The 13,267-nt window shown below is 37.3% G+C and overlaps 1 protein-coding gene across 3 annotated transcripts in view; it reads left to right on the forward strand.

Moving 5' to 3' along the window:
• SCLT1 (sodium channel and clathrin linker 1) overlaps positions 1 to 13,267 on the forward strand; it is a 45,937-nt gene that overhangs the window by 19,430 nt on the left and 13,240 nt on the right. For all 3 annotated transcript variants that reach the window (XM_064450463.1, XM_064450464.1, XM_064450465.1), the window contains 7 exons: positions 875 to 1,052; positions 4,573 to 4,671; positions 6,342 to 6,413; positions 7,367 to 7,441; positions 7,946 to 8,091; positions 8,990 to 9,182; positions 10,554 to 10,750. In XM_064450463.1, coding sequence (XP_064306533.1) covers positions 875 to 1,052; positions 4,573 to 4,671; positions 6,342 to 6,413; positions 7,367 to 7,441; positions 7,946 to 8,091; positions 8,990 to 9,182; positions 10,554 to 10,750 — 960 coding nt within the window. The remainder of the gene's footprint in view (positions 1 to 874; positions 1,053 to 4,572; positions 4,672 to 6,341; positions 6,414 to 7,366; positions 7,442 to 7,945; positions 8,092 to 8,989; positions 9,183 to 10,553; positions 10,751 to 13,267) is intronic.

The raw sequence follows: 13,267 nt of genomic DNA on the forward strand, positions 1-13,267 counted from the left end.
AGGACCCAAATAATTACTGGGGAACCAACCTTGTGACTATGTGGCCCAGTACTGCCTCGAGGAGTTGCACAGACTTGTGTGGCTACCTCTACTAGCTGAATTTCCCTGACCTAAGCATAGTGGAGGCTCTTAAGTTTATTTTAGAAGATCTTAAGGAATTAGCTAGTTTTTTTATTTTCTGTAAGTTTTTGGTTCTACAAAAATTGTGCTTTGGTTCTACAAAAATAGAGTAGTTGTCTGTGTGTGTTTTATCACAAGCATGCTAGAAGGTAAAAAAAAAAGGCTGCTTTAAAAGGCGGCCCAAGTGTTACCGAAGTGCTCGCTCTGGATGTGTACAACCGTGCACTTTATTGAACCAGCAGTACTTGTGGAACTTACTGAGATTTTTTTGAGGATACCTCTGAGACTGTCTTGCCCTTTTCTGTGCCTGCCAATTCTGACAATCATAATTAAACAATAAGAATTTCTGAGCTGTTGTAAAATTACCAGTGGTTTTCTTGTTCTAATGGTATATCTGCAGCTTCATTGCCCACATGCAATTATTCCATTTCCTCCACAGAGGAAAACTTCATTCCTTCTGGGGCTGTTCTATGCTGTTTTAATATAGAACATTTTCAGTGATGTATCCCAGGATAGCAACATTCTCCTAAGGATCTTCTGAGATCAGATATCTGAGTTAACTCCTTTAATTCTGTTACTTTCTAGGACTTGATGAATATTAAACTCAAAGAGTCGGTCTGAAAACAAGCAGAAAACCAGGAATGCAGTTTTGGCAACTTAAGAATAAATACTTCCTATTGGTTTAGTTTGCAAGAATTAGTGTCTTAATTAAGCATCTTATTGTTAAATGAGTGAAATTATTACTGTCTTACAGATTACGTGTTACCGTCCAAGACGCTGAACAGCTGAGAACAGAAAGAACAACCCTGGAGAAACAAATTGGAGAGCTCCAGACAAAGTACGCTAATCTAGAAAGGGAGAAGTATGATGCTGTTGCAAAGGTCCAAGATTGCATACAGCTCTTAGAAGAAGCTAACCTACAAAAAAGTCAGGTAAGGCAATGTATGAAGATATTTCACAGACATTTGAATGCTTTCATCACTTACAGTTGAGAAGTGCCTGATTACGTATTCTTACAGGTGTACGCATGCATACACAGCCAAGCTTCTTTTATGTCTGTTGTACTAAAATTAGTAATGCATAAGATAGCAAACTCTGATATGACCGTACATTACTTAGGCTTGTCATGCATTATAAATTTCAAAGAATATGTTGAGTGCCTGGATAAAGGTGATCTAAGCAATAATACTGTACCTGAACTTGAATTTTCAAAAAATTTTGACAGCGTTTCTTATCAAATACTTACGAACAAATTGGCCTGTCAGAATGAAAAGGAATCTCCTGTTATGAATTTATAATTTCTTAATGGTTAAGAAAGAAGGGCTAAAACTAAAGAGACTTTTGTTCTCTGATGGACGCAGGTCACCAAGAGAGTGAATTCTCTGTTTGGATTTTAGTTATTCGGAAGAAATCTGGAGAAGTGACTGAGTAATGAGTGGATGAAGTCTGCAGTCAGGAGAAAATTTCAAAGGCGTTTATTAGTGTATTATAAAACGGCAGAAGAAATAAAAATGTGCCATACTGGGTGCTGAGTTTGGTCTTAGCAGTCAAAAAGCGGTTTAGGAGATGCTGTGGGTGTTTCTTAAGAATACATTCACACAATCCTCAGTGGTACTCGATACAATGAATAGAATGTTCAGAATGAGAGTTAAAAATGCCTTGAAACAGAGTGCACCTTCGTGTAGAGTTTTGATCAGCCCATTTCAGGCAAGATATAGGAGAATTAGGAAAGTGCAGGAGGAGTCAACAAGGAAAACCGGACATGGTGGAGAGGCCTTAAAGCAAATTTTTATATACAATGTGTGACTAAACTGTCATAGGATGATGCATCTGCCAAAAGTATAGATATGAAAACAGTCAAATTCATGACCGGACAGTCCACCAAAACTTCCTAAAGGACAGGGTCTAATCCAGCAAGTCTTGACATGTCTATTGATCAAGAAAAAATAGTCACCCTGTTCTCCCAGTTCTTAACTTTCCTGAAGCATCTGGTGTTTCCCCCTTTAGGAGACAGGATACAGGGCTTGGTGCACGTTTGTCTAATATGGGCTCTTTGTGTTTTAATGCTAAGCTCCGGTTTGAGTCAGGCGTTTAGAAATCTAATGAATTGTGTTTGCGAGCAAGGCAGAACTCTAGTGCACATCTGATGACTGTAGCCATCAGTATGTGAAAGCCAGTTTACGGTAATGACTGTGGGAATAAATGGAGAGTCTTAGAACTGATTCTTTTTGGGCTAACCTGTTGAACTGTTGGGCAGTTAAGGAGATAAAGGCTCCCTTTTTGTCTGAAGTTTCTTTTCAAACTTGAGGAGCCTTCTGAGTATCTAAACTAGCTTTTTACTTTTGCTTTTGGAATATTAAAGTTAGCGTTGCTCATGCTGATTTCAGTTCTGTGACAAAGGAGGCAGACCTGCGTCCTTTTTTTCTGACAGAAAAGGGAACTAACTTCTTTAAAGAGATCCTGCTACCTTCTGGCCTGCTTCCAGAATAGATTAAAATATTGACAAAGCTTAGGGTTCTGGTCATTACTGCAGTTAAACGGCCATGATTCTTCTTGTTATACAAAAGAGGATTATCATTGTGTTATAGTCTTTCTTCCTATATATTTATAGTCATTTAGGAAAGCCTTTGGTGGCATCTTTTCCTTTCCATAATTTCCTCCTAATTTTCTGCATCTCATTTGCTTTTTGAACTAATCTTCTACAATTCCCTTTATCTGTTAGGCTCTGGTTCAGAAAGGGGTGAAAAACGAAGTTTTACATCCTCCAGCTCTTGATGGCCACGTTTGGACTTGGCAGTTCCTTTTTCATAGTAAAATGTTTTGATCCTTAACAGCGTTCGCCTACAGCCTGGTAGTGGGCAGAATATGAAGAATGGAAGGTAAAAATAAAATCATTATTCTGAGATTTTAAAAACCAGAAAACAGTCTTTCATTTGAAAATTACTGGTATGGAGTATAAATCACATCTCCAGTCTGCCAAGTATTAGTTCATCAGAGCAGTGTTAGAACACCATTTTTCATCCAAAAGTAGTTCAGCAGATCGTTTGATGCCACTTGCTACAAACTCACATGAAGCTGACAGGAAGAAGTAGCCCAGTAAAAATTATTGTGATGTAAATTGTGTCTCTAAGACAGTAACTGAACTGTTAGAGATAAATAAGTGGCTTGTTATAAGTAACAGTTTAGATTAATGCTGTAATAAGAACAAACTGGAATTTGCAGACACTTGTTAATTTACTGGTCTGGCTAAAACATCCTCAGTTTTTCACTCTGGGAGGTTTCTTAATGAACAGGACAAAAATTGCAGCAAAATACACATATCAGTTAACTCTTTGTGTCTTAAACTGTGGCCACAGAAGTTTCTCCCTGCTCTGTAAGAGACTGAAGGGTGGGAATAACAGGCTGTCATAATAATGCTGCTTCTGTTATGTTAACCTTTTAAAGCATGCAAAGCTAAGCTTACAATAAGACATCAGAAGAATTTTGAGAGTAGTTTGAAAAATATAATAGAAAGTTGAATTGAACGGGAGTGGTAAAAGAGAGTGTGACCGATGAAGTGGCATGTTACTGCCTGAAGTGAGTAACCTTCTATAGGCTGAATTCATATCATCCAACAGGGACGTCTTTATGTCTTTTTCCCTTTATGCATCTACATATTGTCTGTATGCTACCCAGGATTTTTCATCTCACCTATCAAGAATTCTGTATTCTTTAGTCTTTTCAGACCAGTGTCTCCTGTAATACTTTGTCCTCAGTAGCTTCCTTGCATCCTCCAGAAGAAGGGTTCCTTGCCACACCTTTTTCTGTAATTCTCGCCATTCTTTTATGCTAAAGAGCTGTTTGGTTCATTGTTGTCCACTGTGAAAGGGATGGCATACACATTCCTTAGTTGCTTATAAATTTTTATTCCTTTACTTTTAGTTTTCTGGGAGATGAGTAACATAGTGTATCAACCATCAAAAACGCTATATGTGTGTATATATATGTATATTAGCTGTATGTAGGAGCGTGTGTGTACGTGTGTATACAGGTATTCGGCTTCCTAACAGAGAACTTCCTCTGTGTCATTGTTGGCATTCTTTGTTACAGGTCGTGGCCCCAGATGAGAACACTGGAGAGTAGCTTTGCCTTTTGGACTGAGCTCCTATGCTTTCTACTGTATAATTCCATGCCCAGCCAAAATCTGAAAGTCCCAATAATAAGTTCCAATAGGAAAAGGCATCTATCGACACTAACTTTTTGTTTGGTTCTGATTTACAAGAATGTTCATTTAGTGCAAATTGTTCTCGCTGTTCTTGCCTTCTTGTTGGGTCTCGATGTCAGCTACTCCGAAGTAAAAAGGAAAATAGTTTGTTTGAACAGTGACTGTGTGTGGTTTATTCTCTAAGTGCCCGGTCGTATGTCACCACTGAAATATTATCAGTACTATTTCAAGTTGTTATTTTTTTCTAGGCGCTCTTCGGGGAGAAACAAAAGGAAGAAGAGATCCAAAAAATGAAAGATGAAATGTCTCAACTTGCAGAAGATACTGCTGCAAGAATTAGAAAGGCTGTAAGTTGTTGTGTTTCGAAAGAATAGGAAGTCTTTTTAGTTTTCCTCAGCATGAAAAGCTATTGATGGTGCTTGGTTATCGTGAGCAGTTCTCTTACAAGTGTTTTGATAACGTAGGTAGCAAGGCAGCATGCTGACAGGACTGTACTCTTCAGCTTTGTTATCTAGACATGCATTCTTCCAAACTAAATGATATTCTTAAATCTCTCAAGAACCAAAAGTGTTGATGTCTGTGCAGACACTGGTACAGAGGCGGCTGCACTGTGAAGAAGTAAAGAATGGCCCTTCGATTTCCGAGGTTCTGCACGGTAGCACATCAACCGAGTGTTGTATTGGTGTCGGGGTATTTAATTGATGATACATGGCCTCATCTTGGAGGTTGCTGATGGAAGCTTATGATATACATTCAGATGATAGGACCTGTTGAAAGTTATACTATCGTTTTTTGGCATCTCAGTACTTAAAAATATTCCCCTGTATAGGCAAGTGAGACTCTTCTACCAAGTACAGCTGACAATCAAAAGGCTCAATATCACGGCACACTTAGAATTTCATAGAGAAACGACTGAAAAAAAAAGTTGTAGTCTCTTAATTATTTTTGTTCCTGTTGTTATAAGCAGCTGAAAAATTGAAGTTCTTCTGATAAAAGACTAGTCACAAAATTGGTTTTCTCGAAGTTGTGTCCCATCTGCAGTTAAAATGCAGGCTAATCTACCTGGAGGTTCTCAGTAATTATCTGCACGTCATAGAGACTTGATTTATTTTAAGGCAAACTCCAGAGGAAATAAAGGCTTGTTAGAGGCATGTGCTGGCCATGCCTTTTGTTGTGAGCGGACAACAGTGTAAAGCAATTACCTCATTTGTAAGTTTTCCGTGGTGTAATTGATTCTGCCTCTTTTCAGTTCATTCACTATGACACAGTGTGCATATGGATTGCATAGGGATGAAAGGATTCCTTTTCTTTCGAGTCCTTTCTTTTTGAGAGGTTTCTGGAATATACTGCCTAAATTTTTTGAGCCTTTAAAATGAGGGTAAAGATGGTTTCTCTCTTCTGTTTGGTCATTATCTGAAAGAATCACAAAAATCATGTGGATTACTTAAAACTGCGATATTTAATGTCATACGTTATTTGGAGAAGGTGCAAGAACTAAAGAGCAACTAGGATAAGCACTCAGGTTGTGACAATGATTTACTTGTCAGAATTTAGAAATTTAGAAATGCCCTATTTCTTACTTTGAAATTATCTCAGTAAAAGTGAATCTATCCAAAGCATAAAAAGTAAAGTTTTAAAGTATGAGTTGTCATGTTTCTCCAGGTGTTAACAAATACTTCTTTTGTGATGTGATCTAAAAATACCTGTTACACAGATTGCAAATAACTTGCACCCAATGGAGAGCAGCTTTCCTGAGAGTCCGTTGTTCTTTTTGTAAGGCCTTGTTGGGATGTCTTCCTTTCTGCTTTCTTTTTCTAAACACCCTTAGTTAAAGTAGAATGTATAGATAATAAACATTCTTTCTAATATTTATGTAGTAAGATTTGTCAGTTATTGCAGTCCCATATATTTCCATATTTATATACATGCACCACATCTAGAAAATTTATATATAAAAACAGGATGGAAAAATAGTCCACAGGATTAATTTTTTGTTTTACTTTGGTTTTGATCACAGGTAGAGTCTGCAAAGAAGCAATATAACGTGCAGATTTCTCGACTAACAGAAGAACTTTCAGCTCTTCAGATGGTATGGTGTTGACTGATGAAAGTATTTTTGATAGCAAAACATTTGAGGGTTCTAGTCTTTGTTTATCGAGTAAAATACTAAAGTCAGGTAAAACTCAGTCAAGTAAAATGTGATTAATGGATAATTGTCCAGGACTATGCTTTATTAATGTATAGCACTTTGTTCTGCGTGTCTCCAGGCTTTAATGCAACACACTGTCTTTCATGTTACTTGACACAAGCGGCTGCGTGCAGTCTTAACAGTCAGTGCAGTGATTCATATGTAGGTGTAAAGGATATTTGCTTTGAAAATTCATTTTTAATGTGCTGATTTGCCTTATGTGTATACAGTCATATCTTACTTTTATTGAGCATCTTGCCTGGCTCTGTATGAAATAATACAGCTCTGCAAATCCGTACATTTCTCTGTGGAAGTTTATTCCTTGAGTTATGTGTATTGTTATCATAGTTCACAAGCATCTTAACAGTGGGGTTCTGTGCTCTAGGAAACATTGCCCATGTGATGGCTTTTCTTAAGTATCCCTGTTTCTTTCAGGGATGAAGAAAGCATGGAAAGCTGAATATTGTGTATCTATAGTTGGGTGTGTAGAAATGAAGTATATAGAAGTTGATAAAGTGTGCTGAGAGAAAGTCTGTGCCTCACAATCATCGTATTCTTGAATGAACCAGGAACCTGTAACAAATTATGTGGGAGACCAAAAGAGCTCAGTACATTTGCACCTATTTATGGGTTAAATTTATTTTTAAAATTTTTAGTTTTACATGTCTCAGTATGCATAGCAAATGAGACTGGTCCTATAGAGAAAATAATGAGCAGGTAAATATAACCAAATGCATACATACCAGCGGCAAGAATTACATTTACAATGGCTGTTTTTGGGCTTTGGCACTAATAGAATTTTTATTTCGAGTTATTTTTTATTAGATTTATTTTAAAAAGGCTTTTTAAAATAGGAATGTGGAGAAAAACAGGATCAAATAGAACGAGCCATTAGAGAAAAGAGAGCAGTGGAAGAAGAACTTGAGAAGGTAAGGCAATCGCATGCATCTTTACATCACGTTCAAGATATCTTTTCAGAAGGAAAAGATACATTGATTTTTCCCATTTTTAATGGGATTTTTTGTTCCCTTAATTTTCTTATTTTGCTTTGTGAGTAGATTTTCTTACCTGTAAATTTTCATGTAATTATTTTCATGTGGCTTTTTTTAATCCAGAAAACTTTTTAAGGGTGTAATAGTAAAGTGAAAAAGAGGGTTCTTTGAAAAGTGTAAGAAGTAAAAGGAGAGATGTTTGACATAATCAGAAAGAATGTTGGTACATATTCTGGTTCAACTTGAGCTCAATAGACAGAAAACTAAACGAATGCCAGATCTTTGAAAACTTTTTTCCAAGCAGCAGCAACAATGATAGAAATTCAGTTTGGTTTTAAATCCCTGGAAAATAGGACACAATGAGCAGCAGCCTCCTTGTCAGTATTACACTGCCAGTCACCAGTGCAAGTTGAGGTGATCTTACATATAAGTATTCCTCAGATTTACAGGGAAGAGAGAGGACATGAATCTGACAACAGAAAACTAGAGCAACTGCATCAGAAATATTTACTTGCAGAAACTACAAGAGGTGACCTTCAGCTGAGTCTACAGACCACGCAAAATAAACTGAAACAACTGGAAATGAAGTAAGTAATGGATGTTACAGAAATCGGAATGGGAAATAATGGAAATTATGTCTGGCTAATTAAATTGTTGGTTTATGTGTTACGTTTTTGTCACACCTTTTTAACCAGTAGCAGGAATAGTATCAACATACCGTAATTCTGAAGCAAGGGTGATCATGAATCGCTATATAAGAATTGAAGGGGATAACGTGTTATAGAAGGAAAGATTTTCTTTACAAGATGAGAACTGCAAACAGTTATGTGACAAAAAATGAAAATAGCAGTATATTATTTGGATCTCACTGCATTTTTAAATACTGTTACTCTATGAAATATTCAGGCAGAATTTATTACTTTATAAATTCATCTACAGGGCGGTATCTCTTAGTACCTGCAGAACACTACATTTACATAGCATACTGAGTTTCAGGTCTGTGGTCAGAGCTAATAGACATTATTGCAGTTCAATAATAAAATGGTGGAAAGTACAACATGGTACACATTTTTAGAGCAGGTTGTTGTTTTCAGCATGAAAAGTGTAGGATTCTCTAGAAACTTCAGTCATTTCTGTGCTCTAATGATTGTAAATCCTGTCACTTTGCCAGAGCAATCCTCAGCTGGGAATCTGGAAATGTTACAAAAATGAAAATCTTCTGTTTCACACCATCATTTTACTGAGATTGCTACAATATTAGTTGGTTTTATGAATTCTGTCATCTTGATAAAATTCATTGCTGACTTGTGCATAGTTCTAGCTGTCAAACCCATTAAATATCCTGAGCGGATACAAACTTGGAGGAAGGAACAGGAACAGCTGTGCTGGGTCAGACCAAAGATCTGTCCCAATGTATGTATTTTTTTCTCTAGTACAGCAGTCGTTCAGCTCCTGAGTTCCAACAAGACTTCTCTCTTCTTTCAGCTCTGAGGAAGAGAAATCTCGTTGCCAGGAAGTGATCTGTAAATTGCAAAGCATTCTGGATTCCGAAAGAGAAAAGAGTGCCTTTGTCAGTGAACAAAGGTTAAAACTTCAGCAAGAGAATGAACAATTGCAAAAAGAAATGGAGGGCTTGAGAAAACTGGCCACAGAGGCTCAACAAAAAGCTAAAATAAAGGTATGGTTTATATGTTGTTTTTATTTTAAACATAAGACTGATATTTGCTTAAGAAGGCAGCGGTTCTAAGAGAAAATAATTGAAAGATTAAATTAAGGGTGAAAGTTTCAATGATGCTTCCTGGTTTCTGCTTAAAAGTAATTTTGTTGTAGCATTCCGTGTCCTCAGGATCTATTGGGTAACTCAGGCTCTGCTAATTCAGTTGTATTTTCATATGTATTAAATTCTGGTTGATAAGAAGATCCCAAATGTTCTTTGCTTTTTATAAGATGAACAGGTTAAACAATGCCAGATTTTCCTTCAAGTATTCCAATCCCAGATCTTCATTAATCTGCTTTCTGTAAAGTGTTAGGAATCTCTGTATAACTTTCAGTCCAGAGTGTTCCTCTACTTGTATGCCCACCGTGTTGTCAGGGCAGTGTGTAACTAATAAATAACTTAATAGTGTGGTTGTCAAACATTGGTTCTGCATTTTCTGGACAGAGAACCTTTTTCTGTATGAACAGGTAACAAGATAATTAGCTGAAAGATGGATGTTCTCTTTGAAAGTGTTTCATTAAATGCACCTGAAGAGGCTGCGGGTGGGATAATGAATTAATAGTAACCTCAGCAGATTCAGGGTACCTTTGGCTTCTGCAGGGAGTAACAGCTTTGATCGTCGATGTACTTTCTAAACGTACAAAGGTGGGACTTTCCCCTCTGCTCTTAACTCCAGGACTATGAAGAGATTGAAAAGGGATCTAAGAATCCGCAGCAATGAAGAAGACTTCAATGAGCAGTTTTACAAGTTACGAACGGGGACCAGCTCAAACCCAGTTTCCACTTTGCACCATGAGATAAAGGAAGCAGCCAAATTAAACCAGAAATCTTGTTCCAACCCCAGAACCCTTTGGTCAAATGTAGTTTAAAAACAAAGGAACAGGTCTTGTAGCAGATAGGTAGTGGTTATAAAGCAAGCATATACCAGATCTTTGTCTCATTTTTAAACAGACAGGCTTCCATTATAGTCACAGGTAAGATTTATTGCTTGCTTTCATTTTCCTCTGACGTACAAAGGATTTTAGATGCATCCTAACACATTTTAGCTAGATGAAAAAGAAAGAACATGTTTCTGTGGAGAAAACACAAGGGAGAAAGATAAAGATTATTTACAAAAATAAGCATACACAGCTCATTATCCCTTATTGTCAGTTGTACTATTTGCTTAAATTGGCTTTGGGAACATGTATCTCTTTGAGCATATAATTACAAGTTTAATTATTGTATGTTACATGCTTTCAACAAATGTTTATAAATTTAACTCCTGTCGTTAGGAAAAAGAAACAGTAAAAAGTGAGAGACTTGATTGTACCTGATTTGTATTTTTTCCAGATAAGCACAATGGAGCATGAGCATGCTGTGAAAGAACATGGATACGAAGCTCGACTTAAGGAAATGGAAGACACCAGTCAAAAGTCTACTGCTGAACTTCGACGTCTGTTAGTAGCTCAGCAAAAAGCAACAAATCGGTGGAAAGAAGAAACAAAAAATCTTACTGAAACTGCAGAAGCCAGGATCAGTAAGCTAAAGTAAGTGCAATTTTGTTCCTCTTCTGGAAGCTGTTACAGTTGTAGTTACTGTTTGGCGTATGGCAGTAGACCTGTGGTCGGAAGCCATGGAGAGGAAACCATCCGGACTAGATGCCGTGCCTCCCGCAAAACCAGAAAGTATGTTCTGAAGAGAACTTTTGATGTTCTTTGTGAAGTTAGCACTGAAGGAAAGATTTCACGTTTTGTTGATGTGTGAGAATTTTGTGATGACAAAAAGTAAACAGAATATATTCCTTTTAATCTTCTCTTCCAAGATACAGCACAGTCAATTCACAAAACTTTAGCTTTGGATATGAAAACCTCTATATTTGTAGCTATTCAGAACAGTCACCATAAAATCAGTTTTGGAGTGAGTCTCCACACTTCTAAAATAAGCTGGAAAAAAAACCTGTTGGGACATCCATCTAATGTTCTTTGTGAGCAGTTGCTGTCATAAATGAGGATACAAATGAGTTCTGTGATTGCCCTAAGCAAAAATATGATATAAACTTTACTTTTCTCTTAATTCATACGGGTTGCCAGGTAACTAGCTGATACTTGTATTCCCAGCACAGAATATAAGAATATTTTCAGTTTTGGAAGGGCACAGTAACACGGGCATCTCACGCAACAGACACAGATGCAGGCTGCATATCATCCCTACATGCCAGGGAGTACAAGCACCTCTGGTGCCCGTGAGCCTATATACAGACAGGCATCAACTGGTTCAGAGTCGACAGTGGTGTTATTGGCAATGAGTGAGTGGAGAAAGAAGTATCCCAGGGAGAGATTAGCCATTTGCAAGTTATGTCTGAAATAAATTCTGCAAACTTATCTTTGTTTTAAATGTGTACTGCTATAGATAGTGTTTGCTTCTACGTGGATGTTAATATCCATTAAAAACATGTTACGAATGCACACCGATCAGGTTATGAAATAAGCAGATACGGCACCTACATTCATCCTGGTTTTCCGTTGCAGTGCGGGGACACATTGCACAGTATTAAAATGTAAATGAATTGATCTGCGCACAGCAGACTTGTAGTGTCTTTTCTTCTCTGGTATTGTCTTCCTCCACCTCAGCTTCCTCGCATGTCTTGTGTTTGGCTGGCAAGTAACAGCCAAACTGTGGCTAGCTGCAAGCTGGCACGCTTGCTCTGGTCAGCCGGCTAGCTGGTGCTTGTAGGAGGGCAGCCTTTATATGGGCTTTCTCTCCACAGAGGCAAAGATACATGTTTGCCTCATGCTTTATTTGATTTCTAAGCTCAGGAAACTCTGTAAGTTAAATCAGGTAGACTATAAATTAGAGATTTAATTAGCCTGATGTCTTTATAGAACTTGTTAGAAGTTTATGTCCTCAAGATCTCTTACTCTTCAAAATCGGTTGAATAGTGGAGGACACTGACAGACTGGTACACAGTAACTTCTAAACAAGGAAGCCTGATTTCATAAATCTCATTTCTTTAAAATGAAAATGGCTAGAGAAGAATATAACATTGCATGCATCATTATCTTTTTGGAAGTGCATTCAGTGGTTTTCAGAAGAAAAAATCAGGGTATGCAGCTCTTAATTTGAGAAATTCGAAATGACCCTTTAACTGAAGTGATGGAGCACAGGATGCACGTATCTTCTTTGCTCAGATTTATTCTAGAAGTTGCTTGCTATTGTGTTAACCATGAAGCAAAGCTTTTGCCCTGTTAACATTGGAAACCTGTGAATTCTAGCTTCTATTTCCTTTGGAATAATCTTTGGCTTTTTTATGTTTCATTATTATAATGGCTTACATGTTCTCAGCTTGAACGACAATATTTCCAGAAATCTACACAATTTTTGGAGTCACGATTTTTAAGCATGGCTTGATGTTTCTTAGTTGTCAGAATGCCAGCGGTGCGAGTGCAATTAGAACCCACGTTTCTAATCCTGACCAAGGGAAATAACTTCCTGAGAATGTTGCCTGTAACAAATCTACCCTACCACTACTCCAACTTGGGTTTCCATCTTTTTTAGAGCTGTGAATTTGATCTCCAGTGAACTTTGCAAAGAGCAGTCGCGTATGTAGTAGTTCTTCCCTTTGAAAGTAGTTTCATTCTCTTTAAAGGGACACAGCGTGTATCATGACTAGTTGTACCTATTGTCAGTCCAAACAGAGGAATGCTAGGAGTTCTGTCCTCGTTCAAATACAATGATTGTATTGATATTGATAAAAGGTTTATTGATGACCTTTCTGTCTTACTAGCAGCTTCACTGATCTACTTTTTAATTTTTCAAGGGCTCCTTTTCTGAGTGTTTAGAACACTCTGTAGTAGTAATGGATCATTACCTGTGACAACTAGTTCAGGTTAAATTTTTCAAGAAGTTAAAAATCATCCTAAATCCAAATCGAGATAACATTTTTGCCCATTTTCATAGAAAAACAAATCCTACATAATCATTTTTACCACTCCTAAGTAAAGAGTTTGGGTTTTTTTACCTTATCTGTCCAGATACAGGCTGGCTTTATTTTGCCTTAAAACATA

The sequence above is a fragment of the Phalacrocorax carbo genome, chromosome 4 (assembly GCF_963921805.1).
Source record: "Phalacrocorax carbo chromosome 4, bPhaCar2.1, whole genome shotgun sequence".
In the NCBI taxonomy this organism is placed as follows: domain Eukaryota; kingdom Metazoa; phylum Chordata; class Aves; order Suliformes; family Phalacrocoracidae; genus Phalacrocorax; species Phalacrocorax carbo.